This window comes from Ammospiza nelsoni, chromosome 1, assembly GCF_027579445.1.
Source record: "Ammospiza nelsoni isolate bAmmNel1 chromosome 1, bAmmNel1.pri, whole genome shotgun sequence".
NCBI lineage: Eukaryota > Metazoa > Chordata > Aves > Passeriformes > Passerellidae > Ammospiza > Ammospiza nelsoni.
Genome location: NC_080633.1, coordinates 82,391,399 through 82,403,608, shown reverse-complemented (window position 1 = coordinate 82,403,608; position 12,210 = coordinate 82,391,399). Strand labels below are relative to the sequence as shown.

The following is a 12,210-nucleotide window of genomic DNA, read 5'->3' as shown; positions in this document are numbered from 1 at the left end:
AAATGTTACAGAAATGCAACCCTCAGCAACTCTGCAATCTGGGCTGCATTTATTTATACAACAGGCAAGCAATCAAGTTTTCCTGATAACAGTAACTGGAATTGTGTTTGCAGAGATTTCCTACGAAGAGGGACAATGCAGGACTGGAATGAATTCCTCCTGATCTGAAAATTCTCAGTTTTTCCAAGGGAAGGCTCTGTGTGCATCTCCTTTTACGGAGAGTATAGTGACCTTGCTTTAGTCTTGGAAATAAGGCAATAAAAGACAAACATAATTTATCTTTTCTCTGGTCATAAATTTATCTTTCATTTTAACCTTGACCACATCAGTGAAATCAGAAGAGGCATGAAATTTCAAAAAGACAGTTGAAGTTCCAGGTGGGTAGGTTTTCTCAGACCATATCTCTGCATTGTCCAGCAACTCCCATATGATGCTTTCAGGCCACAAAGTTTACACACCAAAAAAAAAAAAAAAAAAAAAAAAAAAACACCAAAAAAGCCAACAACAACAACACCAAAACAATAAAAAAAAGAGGGGAAAAAAACCCCAAACAAACAAACAAAACAAAACAAAACAAAACAAAACAAAAAAAAAAAAAACAACCCAACTGATAACAATAACAAGTATTTACTCCCAGGATTTCTTTTGAATGTAATGAAGCATAAAGACTAAACCCCTTTTCTAGATTGTCAATGAGGAACATGGCTATGGGTACAAATGAAATCCTTAGACAAATAATAACAATACCAAGAAACAATCACAGAGGTCATTATTTGAATCTCATATATACCATTTTACAGTGACAGCTTAACTTCCAATCATCATCCCTTCAAAAGGGTATGAAGAGCATAAATGAAACTCTGCATGAATGAAAAACTACACTAAGGGCTATTTGCTATTTTCAAATGTGTATCAAAAGTGTTGTACATCCCCCCTAACAAAATTATTTAGTAGCAACAGATGCTTTACACTGTTGAATAGAATGTGTGGTAACAGTGTTGTCAACATATTCTAAAGTACACTGCTATAGCCTCGAATTTTAATTACTTCCATCCATCAAGTTAGATCACAGTCACTGCACTATATGACTTTCAGACAAGTTGAATGCTATGCTCACAGCCTTAAACTTGGAAAATCACTGTGAAACAAAGCCATATATATTTGTTTAGTTACACATAGCATTGCTACCAGAATAGTTTCTACTGTATATACCCCTTGATCAATGCATTGTGATATTCTCTATTGACACATGAGCATATTCCCTTACTTACAAGTGTTGCCATATGAAAGCTAAGGATAAAGGCTTGAGGGATATATTACATATTTAAGCATAAATTTTCTAGGGAAAAATAACAACCTAGAAAATGAAACATTTCCTTAAAATGCAAGGTTCCAAAAGTCCTTTCTTTTTTATACCTCACAGTGTAACATGGCCCTGCTTCAGAATTGAGGCCATTCTTCCTCAGAAGTTTATCTCAGAAGTACAATCATATACTGCAATTATATTTTTTAGCACTTAGCAAAAAAGGAGCTGGAAATTCACTGTTAAATGGGAGAAATTTAAAAGTCAGTGATTAATTAGTTAACTCTGCAGAAGAGATTCCTCCTCTACTAGATGATAGAGTTGTTGGAATATGTTTTTGAAGCTTGGGATTTTTTGAGTTTTGCACAACAATAATGTATGCAACACATTCTACTGAATAAAAGTGGGCTTTTGTACTTATCACTCTCGATGTGTTCTCCCTTTATGTTATAGTTGAATTAACTTTAATCACTAAACAGTATAAAAATTAAAAACACAGACTGCATGCAATTCTAATTGCTTTTATAGTTAATTTGATAACCAGCTTCAGGTTGGCACATCCAAAGCTTCCATCTTAGCATTACATTTTCCTGTACTGAATAATAGAAATTGCAGAAATTGCCAAATAAAGAATTGGTTTTAAGTTCAAGAATACATCAAGTTCAATGTCTGAGAAGTTAGTGCATTTAATATTATTTTCTTCATACTACCAGTAGATAGGAAATAAAAAAGTTAATAAAATTGCATCTTAAACATAGGGATATAAACCAAGAATTTTACCAAGTAATTACACAGTTATTCAGGATTTACAGCACAGAAAATGAAGTGAGAATAGAGTTCACTATATATGACATGCATATGTTTAACCTTGGTGTCAAAACAGTAAATTGTTGGAAGCTAAAGTTCATGGCCATTTCAGACAGGAATCATGTGACTCTATCTCTCAGTCTTCTTTATTTCTTTGCTCATGCATCAGCGGCAGACTCTTCCGCTATGTCTCTCTTCAGAAAGGGAGACAGCAAAAATGCATAAGGTAGGGATTTATACACTGGCAATAACTGAATTACATCTGCTATTAACATAATATTTTTATTAAAGCAGATCAGCCGTCTCATGCTTACCTTTGATTTGCCCTTACTGTAGCAGGCTCTTTTAGTAGCTTCATCACATTGCCACTCCACTGCCTGCAAGCAAAAAGAATTTGTTAGAAATGCAAGGTAACTCAGAAATGTAAGCCTCTGAGCTCTCACAGCCCATGTTTGTGTTATGTGCTTCAGAGATACAGGTGATTAGCTGTGGATGATCCCATCCATAAATGCCTCTTAAGTTTTCTCCCTAGAAATGTAGCTTTGTTGTTGAAGTTTTTCATTATTTTAATCTAAAAGGAAGCTGGCCAACATTATGATTCACTGTACCAATCACTACAGCAGAAACAACCACAGTTACATTTATACTATTTAGCCTTTTGTTGTTGTTGTTGTTATTGTGAGTTTTATGAGGGTAAGTAGATAGAGGAACACACAGAAAGGCTGAACCTGTTTCTCCAACAGAGCTGGCCTGCATCACCGCAGCATCTGAAGTCAGCTCTGCTGAGAAACCTTGCTCAATGGGAAAGTGTGCCCTACTGCACTTTTTGAGATATTTATCTCAAGCATCAAATGGAGAATTTAGTCTCTAAAGGTATGACTGCAGCCCTAATCAGAAGCACTAACACATCCATTCAGAGAAAGAAGCCATGGGCAGAGACATACCAGACAACAGTGAAACAGTGCACTGCCGAGCAGAAGCAATTTATCCTCATTTTTCGAGCTGTCTCACTGCTTCAAGAGATTTATGCCAGGACTGTAAAGCCTAGTCTGCATTACTACAGTTTCACTGTGTGAGTTAATTCCAGTTATTTCCATATCTAACATTCAGCAGCTATGACTTACAAACTTTGCTGTTCAGTGGAGCAGGTTGCATGCTTGGTGTTAATGTGCCAATACATGTACATATTTGAATGCCTGTGTAGTCAAAGTGCATTTTAAATCAGGCTGCATTCTTTCACCTCAACGGTGCACATCCATATGTTCCTTAGATAAAAATGCCACAAAGCACATTTTATCAAGAAGAATTGAGATTTCTGAAGCAACTACTGCCGCCTAATTACGGAAACCACAGCCTTTTCATTTTTATTTACAAGGAAATAATGAAAGACCATTTATCCAGATTTAATATAGAAAATATTTTTTACCTGTATTTTAATGGAGACTGTATTAATAGCAAGTAGACTCTTTATTTATTTAATAATAGGGCAAAAGCCTGTTTAAAGTAAGGGGGGAAATGCCTTCAGAGTATTTGTCCTTCAACAAGCCCAAGAATGAGTGTTTTTCACTTAAAGAAAAAAAAAAACCTACTTGTGAAAACTTATGTTATTACTTCTCTTCCTCCATCATAAATCTTCCTATTTACAGCATTTGCTTTTGCAATGCTAAATGAGTATGGTGTACAGAGGAATGTATTGAAAACTTCTGGAAGAATCCACTTGTGAATGACCCTAGAATTTATAACAAACTGTATCCAGCAGCATGAAAGAAATCTTGTACTGAGTTAGATAAAGAAGCAGCAATGACCTAACTCTTTTGACTCAGTAAAGTAAAAAGCAATTCACATCTAAAATAGAGATTGTAGGATGACCAACTGAATTCCTAATCAATCCATTAGGACACACTGAACCTCCATGTTATAAGGCACAAGTGCTGAATATGTTATCTCTGAACAGCACAAAAAATTTCAAATGCCTGGAGAAACACAAGAGTTAGTTACCAGGAGGTCAGAGTAGAAAGAGAGCAAAATATGGGTACTTAAAAGGAAGGTTCGAAGGAAAAGTTCTTGCAAAACTGAACTGAGAAAAACATGTCAGGCACAAACTGAAGGAAAAAGATTGCATTAAATACAAAATGTTTATCATGAATCAATTTTCAGTGACAAAATATCCAGCTTTCAATTGGCTCTAAGTCCACAGTAAAAGTAATTTGAAGGAGAAGTATGTGAAATATTAAAACATTATGTAATATTTCTGGACATCACAGTTAACAGCACATACAAGAAACCAAACAGAAGAAACTGCTACAACTAGATATAAATATATTTGCTTACAAGTTAACCAAATGGCCAACTCTCTGGGAAAGCCCTAGTCATGAAAACACCTGTTAAAAAGGAGCAATACTATGTGGACAAGAAATAAATGCAGACACACTGATGACAAAGCAAAGTGCCCACTTTGAAACCAAGTGTACTCATAGTCCCTACAGCCTTGGTTCCACTGCTAGAGGAGATAATAATAGAGGAGGCTGCAAATGAAATACAGAACAAAGGCATCTGAAGAGAGCTAAGTAGTTCAATCTGTTGTACTTTGGTCCCTAAGGCTCCCACATAATGCAGTCAAACATTTCTACATAGAGCTTGCTTTCTTTTTACCTTCTAATCTTTAGGAAATTCTGGGAGTTTCCCACAAAATGGAAATTTAGATATTCAACACAGTGTAATGCTTCTATACAGGAGGAAGACAGGTAGAAAACTCTTTAAGATAAATGTCATTTCAATGTGGGAAAAAAAAATGAGAAAAATGTGTCCTGAATCTTCAGCACACCCAGAAAAAGCAAAATGTCCCGAAAGAATAATAACAACGTGAGTTTTGCCATTAGAAGATTATGACTTGAAAATTGTCGTTCTGAATGATCAGATGGACACATATGGATTGCATTATTCTAGAAAGCAAGTGCAAAACTATGTTTACAGATATTACTGTTACCCACTGCTTCCCTTATATTGACATATTCTCCTGCTTAATACTGATTGATGAGATTTCCATGAAGTTCAGAGGAGGAGAGCAGATATGACATGCAAGCCATGTTGAATATGTGATTCACTACAAAGATCTATATAGCTAAGGTTTATCCTATTAGGATACATTTTTTTCTATTTTTCTTAATGAGAACCTACAATTTTCACATTCAAATTACAACCTACAGTATTCAGTGTGCTGGTTTCAATTAACGTTATAATTCTACTTAAGCGGGCAACAAAGTTCATTGGACCAAATTACAGACACTCAGGTTTGTTATCTCTGGGGAAAGAGTAAACAGGGATTTAAAAGTCAGTATCAGAGAAAATAAGGACAGGTGATACACAGCTACTACTACACGTCTCTAAAAAGAACACAGCTGCAGAGGTTAAAAAGGAGGGTTAAGGTGGCACACCAGTCTGTTTCTGATAACAAGTCGACAATATTTTCAATGACATGGCTTTTATAAATCCTATGATCAATATGGTCTTTCAAGCACCTCTATAAATTTAATGACTTGACTTAGTGTGCTCCTAATTTTCCAATCTCCTTCATAAATACATTCTCTTATGTATAAATAAACCTTTATTATGTAATGTAGTGAGATTTTTAACTCTTTTAAAGTCAAAGTGAGAAACTCTAAAGACTGCACTTGAAAGATAAAACTTGAACTTAACCCAGTGTACTCTGATGAGGTTGTCACAGCTCACTTTTGAACACATATTGCTTTCTTAGGTTAAAAAAAATGCATGAACCACAAAGGTCCATACAAATTTGACATAAAATCAGACTGAACAAAACCAAAGCTTTGGTTCACGCTCTAAGCTTGAACTCAAGTTTCAAACTGATGGCAGGCAGCTTTCTGAAAAACCTCAGTTGTAAATAGCTGTGCAAGTGCTTTAAACATTAATGTTTGTAAAGAACTTCAAAACTTCAGATGAAATCTCTTTTGGCATTTTCAAGGGGCAGTAGGAGGAGAGAAATTCCAGCCAGCAAAGAAAGAAAATTCCAACTCGAGAATACGCAATGAAACTATTATCTTCAAAACAAAGAAAAATGTGCATTCAACAGCCATATATATGTTAAGTTAAAAATTACATTCTTGAAATTAATAATATTCTTTGGAACAACAGATATATTTTAGTAACTTCTCTGGCTGAATAGTAAGAGTCTTGCTTAGAAGTTTTATCTTCAGCAAGTTAAACTAAATAATTGCAAAGACATTAACTCCAACAAAAACTGAAAGACAATCTGTAATTTAAACTGATTTATCCAAATACCTTTGAAGAATATTAAAAGAGGAACATGGAAAGTGTAGGAACAGTAAATAAAGTTCATAGAAGTAACTGTCAAGGGATTCTCTTACATGCCCAACATGCAGCAACAAAGGAAGTCCCCAGGCAAGACATCTGGAGGTCCCTTCCATCCTAAATTACCACATAATTTTCCAGAAAAACACAAAATATAACAGGAAAAAAAAAAATCAGAGCCCTACATACTTAACTTTAACATGGCCCCTTTCTGTAATTCTAACTTTAATTAGTAAACGTAGACAGGAAATTTGAGATTTGAACACAGTCAATAAAGAACTGGCCAATTACAATTATTTAAGTGAAAGATGTATTAGTTTTACCAACAGAGCAACAAAAAAAGTGTGGCTTTCACCTACAGTGAAATCTGCACATAACTGAGTACAACCAGACCTCCTGGGAGAACTATGTTCCTGTAGCTACACAGATATTCAAAACATATACAGGTTGACAGTATGCCTTCATATATATATTTATATAAGAACTTGGAAATGTAGAAACAGAATGTACTATTACATTTCATAGAGAAAGAAGTTAATTAGTCAAGAACCAAGAAATGAACAGAACAGTATTCCAGACAGATGGTCCAGCACTTCTTAGGCAGATGGCTCTGCTAATTAGATACTGGCAAAAATAACATTAAAGGAGATGGTTTAATTACACAATGCCAAAAACTAACAAGTACATGATATTTCCTTTTTTTTTTTTTTTTCTTTTTTCACTATCTGCTTGCTTTCATCTCTTGTATCATGTATTTAAACAATACTCTGGGGACGTGGGGTATAATGGCAATAACCATAATAATATATGTCAACAAACGTGAGCAATATCGCCTTACTGTTCACATCAAGTCCAGCCATGGAATGAATGGCTTCAAAATGTTTTGACTTGTTTGGCAAGGGTGTCTTACAGCCTGCCTAATTAGCTCTGGATGCTGTATTCCAAAAGCTGAATTTAAAGAGGCCATAAAGAAAGTGTCAGGATCGTAAACCCAAAGCAAGAATGTAGCCACAGAGCAGTACACCAGCAAGACATTAGCAGCAAATTAGCAGCCCCAGAGTTAGTGGTGGTTTTGATGGTTACCAGGAGTTTAAAGGCATGCTTTTGTTTAATGACATCCTTGCTTCCAGCAAATACGTAAAGCCACTTAGGGAAGATTTATACCTGTCTCTGCTTCACAGGAACCATTTTCCTTGCTTTCCACAGAGTCATGACCCCTCATCCTTGCAGCCATTACTGTTGGAGCTGCCTATCTTGCCAATTGGCTTCTGACAAATATCTTTGAACTTCTCATTCTCTAAATTAAAAACAGGAGCAAATTATTAAAAAGGGGCTTCCTTTTAATATAGCTTCGCCTTCTGGATCACAAGAAAAGAGGAAAAGCTGTTTTTTGAGGATTTAAGGGGTCCTGGTTAGGCTTTCACATGAATTGATAGGCCAGCAGCTCATACAAGAAGTCCAGCACCATATGGACAACTTTACTAATTGGCTGCAATGACTGCATTATTTTGCCTCCAAGTTTTTTTTTGCCACATGTAACAGCCAATTTTCCTGGGAATAACATCATGTGTGTTTTCATTTGTTCAGAATCAGCTTTTACTGTTCATCCACAGTTAAAAAATTACAGTTTCTTATAAAGTAAGCACTGCGAAATGTATGGAAATAAACATAAAATCATGCTTGAATTTTCCAGGCTTTGGAATTCAGTTAGAACTGAGATCCCCTGATAGATATATAATTCTGTACTTAAACCAAGTAATATCTAAAGCTTTATATGGCTTCAAGGAGCTGATGTCAACTTAATTTTATTCCAAATATACTAGCCTGAAGTATATTAAAAAATGAGAAGTACGTACCCTGCCAACTCATGAAGCAGCCAAAATTTTAATCATCTGATTTACTGATTATGCAAATAAACAGTTGTTGGAAAATTTCAGAGCTAATATGATAAAAGAAAAAAATTAACCATATTAGAGAAGAACTCAGAGTTACTAAGACTTTCATGAACCCTCAGTGTTGGGCCACTCCACTGTACTGAATGACGCAGGACTCTGCCCAAGGCTGAACTATCACACACGCCAGCTACCCAACCACCTGTGTATTCTCCTCTTTGTCTTCTGCAAGGATTTCTAAATGTGACAAAATATTCACTCTCTTTGCATTTAACAGACACAGTTTTAGAGAGGAAAATGAAGTTCCAAACCTAGAAGCTAGCAACTCAAAATTTGAGTATGTTTTCCCAGAGAGTTATTAAAAAACCAAAAACTGTTGCACTGTGACTTTCAAAGTTTTTATTGTTCCAATCTGGCATTTTGAGGCTTTTACAGTCTTTATGGACATTTAAAAATTGAATGCAGGATTGTGCTGAAGGGGCAAAACAACAAAATGTTCTTGCCCTACCAAACTTGGCAGCCATTCAGCAGGTAGGAATGAGATTTCACAACACATCTTTAATGCACATTCTGAAATTATACTACATATATTAAATTTAATGTTTAGAAAAAATTACATATGAATCCTTTAAGACTTAACATCTGTGTTACCACATTGAGTTTTGGGGTTTTTTTTGCAAATAAGATTGATTTTAGTAGGCTCCAAGATCTTTTGAAAGCAACATTTTGAGTTTTGTTAGTTTTTTTACTGATAGCGTTTTAAATTTTTAGGTCTCAATATGTTGGGATTCTCTTTATTCCAATGAAATGAAACGAATTTGAATAAAATTTCATACTTCGCACGCCCCTAAGGTTAACAACAAATCAGTGGTGACACGAGTTCTCTGGTACTGGAGTGCCAAAAATGTTGGTTTGGACCTTCAGCACAGGCAAGCAGAAGTTTGGTTTTTTTTTCCTGTACACCTGCTCATTGGTAATAAGTTGCATGGAAATTTAAAGGAAGAGACAGCATTGGAATGTGAGCAATCCCGTCCCATGCTCACTTGCAGATCAAGACAGCCATGCTGATACAGGGTGCCCAACAATCACCACCCCTCAACTTTCAGCCACAGGCAGCCAAGGAAGCCATGGCATTTCAGAGTGTTTCCTGCAAATCAAAAACCTTCCTGAAATAACTTCTGAAAGACAAGGCCAACATACTATTTCTTTCCCCTGGGATGTCAAAGATAGCTGCGTTACAGCTTCCAGGCATGAGCTGAAAAAACCTCAGATGAACCTGAGAGATACACAGGAGGATGAAATTTATTAACACCTTCTAAGTGATACTGAATAACTGAGACTACAAAAAAAAAGTATTTCTGTATGTTTGCATGTAATTTTGTACATAATGTCACATTAGGAAGAGAAGAACAGCATCACAATTTGCACTTGTTTTGACTTGTTTATTTAAATAGCTTTGTCACTAGGCTTTAGGGATGGCAAGCTTGGGTCTGTCAATAGTAATACCTATCTAGAGGTCTAGAGAAAATACTATGCTCTACAAAAACTGTTACTTACAATAATAAAAATATTTTTTAAAGTTAACTTAAAGATGGTATCTCACAAGACAGCAACGAGACAAAATCTCTTAAAGGAACTTCAAAATGCATATTTTTTCCATTAAATATGAAAAAAAATCAGATAAGAAGATTTTAGATAGATGAAAGTACAGAGAAAATAGAATGCTATTGACACAAGAAATGTAAGAGCCACCACCTTATGTAGATTGTCCAGAGAAAAGCTAGTGAAAAAAATGTTTCAACAGCAAAGAGACACAAATTCTATATCCTTCTGGTTAAGTTAATTGCACACATATGTGATTGTGAAAATCAAGATTAAGTTTTCTTTTTCAAGGATAACACATAAATATAGAAGACATTTAGAAAGCGGACTGAGCATAATTGAACACAGTAAGGAAAAAACAAGAAAAATTGCAAAGACTTATCAACACTGTTGATGACAGCACAATTGACAGTTCACCAAGGGAAAGATGGAATCAGGAAATGTCAATTTTTGTTATGTTTACTTTAAAATAATTTGCTTTAATTTGAAAAATGCTAAAATAACATAAGAAACCAAATAGCAAGAATATGGAGAAGAATAATAAGTACAGAGGCACATAAGTGAGTGTCATCAAGATATAGATAATATCATGAGCTGTGGAGTTGGACAAAAGAACCTCAGCAGGCTGAGAAAAATTCTCATTAGACATAAAATGCAAAAGATGCTTATTAAAATCAGAAATCTTGAACCTATAGCTAATAGGAAACTCATTGGAGTGTAACTGCCCTGCTAAATTATACAGAAATCAAGGGTGAGAGAGACAAAGGAGCCTCAGGACTAAGGAGGAGATCTGCTCAGAATATGAAAATGTCTTCATGGGAACATTGTGTACTCCAAGTGCAATGGAAGGAGCAGTGGGAAGCAGGGGGCCCAGAATCCAACTCTAAATCAGAACTTCATCATGAAGATGTGAGATTACAGTGAGGCTATGAAAAAGCCTGAATATCTAAGTGCCTTTCTCTCTCTCTTGTTTTCAGACAAGTGAACTGTCTGGAGCATTGCCAGTGGCACACAGAACTTTGCACTCTGGGTTATATGCTGAACATCGTTCAAGTTATTAATTAGTGGAGGTCAGTGACATCTAGCAACCTCATAGCGGTGACATTAAATGGGTGGGTGATTTCCATCCAATTTTTAAAAGACAAACATTCAGATCCAAATTGGCCACTTTTGCAGGGACAATGGAACAGCTGCTTAAAGGGAAAACACACCCCTGTTACATATAAAGGTGTTTATCTCATTCAGCATTGATTAGGAGTCTTAGGAAAGCAGTCACTAAAACAATTGTCATATATTAATAATTCATGTGCAAATTTCCCCCTCCTATTTCCCTCCCTGCTGACCTTGTAGACTTGTAGGAAACTACACAACTTTTAGATTCAGATCCTTTCAAGTGCTGAGAAAAGTATCTCCTAAATTTCAGTGACACACAGAAATTTTAGTAATATCTCAAGAAGGAAGGCCAAAAAATTTATTTCTGAAACAGCTGTGTAATGTTCTACTCCTGTAGCCTATTTTCCATATTTCTTGATTTAGAAACTCTTTGATTGCTGCATTAGAACAACAATATTGTACTTTGGTATTTTTCTTCCTATGTTGTGGAAAGCTCAGTGGAAGTAACTATAAAAACATGATAAATAAAACTCATTCAACAGAATGCCCAGTGCAACTGGTAATGAGGCACTTCTATGCAGCCTTGGGGCTCTTATTTCCTTTTGCAGATATCATCAGCTTTCCCCTTTCAAATTACACCTTATTAACAACTGGTCCCCTGATGTGTATGTTATAGCTCTTATCTCTTTAACAGTGGTTTATATTGGAAGCTAGTTTATAATTATAAAAAGAAAGTTACAAAATCTATTACTAGGAATTATTTCTTAAAAATTCTTCTGTGCTTTTTCTGCTGAAAATCTTTTGAAGTCAGTGCAACAAATCCCAGAGCGTTTACTAGAGCAAAGCACTCCAAAATCAAAGCAAGTTTTGTCTAAGAAGAACAGAAGAAAGGCGAGAAATTGTAAACATTCTTAATAGCCACTACAGAAAAGGGGCAGCCACACAGTAGTTTAGAATAGGAAACCCCCTTAGCATATGTCTGAAACACTGAAGAACTTAAGAATTAGAGCAAAGTCCACTCATTTTAGCTTTTACTGGGAATTGTGAAATGGGTTTGAAACTCAGATCAGGCTGTTCTGAGAGCACCACTACAAAACTGCAAAGTCAAAAAATTCAAATAAGCAAAATTAATTTTCTACTTTAAATTCAAGGCATATAAAAATG

General features: G+C 35.4%; 1 protein-coding gene across 5 annotated transcripts in view; it reads right to left on the bottom strand.

Annotated features, from left to right (window-relative positions):
- SEMA5A (semaphorin 5A) overlaps window positions 1-12,210 on the bottom strand; it is a 403,052-nt gene that overhangs the window by 141,267 nt on the left and 249,575 nt on the right. For all 5 annotated transcript variants that reach the window (XM_059472240.1, XM_059472411.1, XM_059472324.1 and 2 more), the window contains one exon: window positions 2,425-2,487. In XM_059472240.1, coding sequence (XP_059328223.1) covers window positions 2,425-2,487 — 63 coding nt within the window. The remainder of the gene's footprint in view (window positions 1-2,424; window positions 2,488-12,210) is intronic.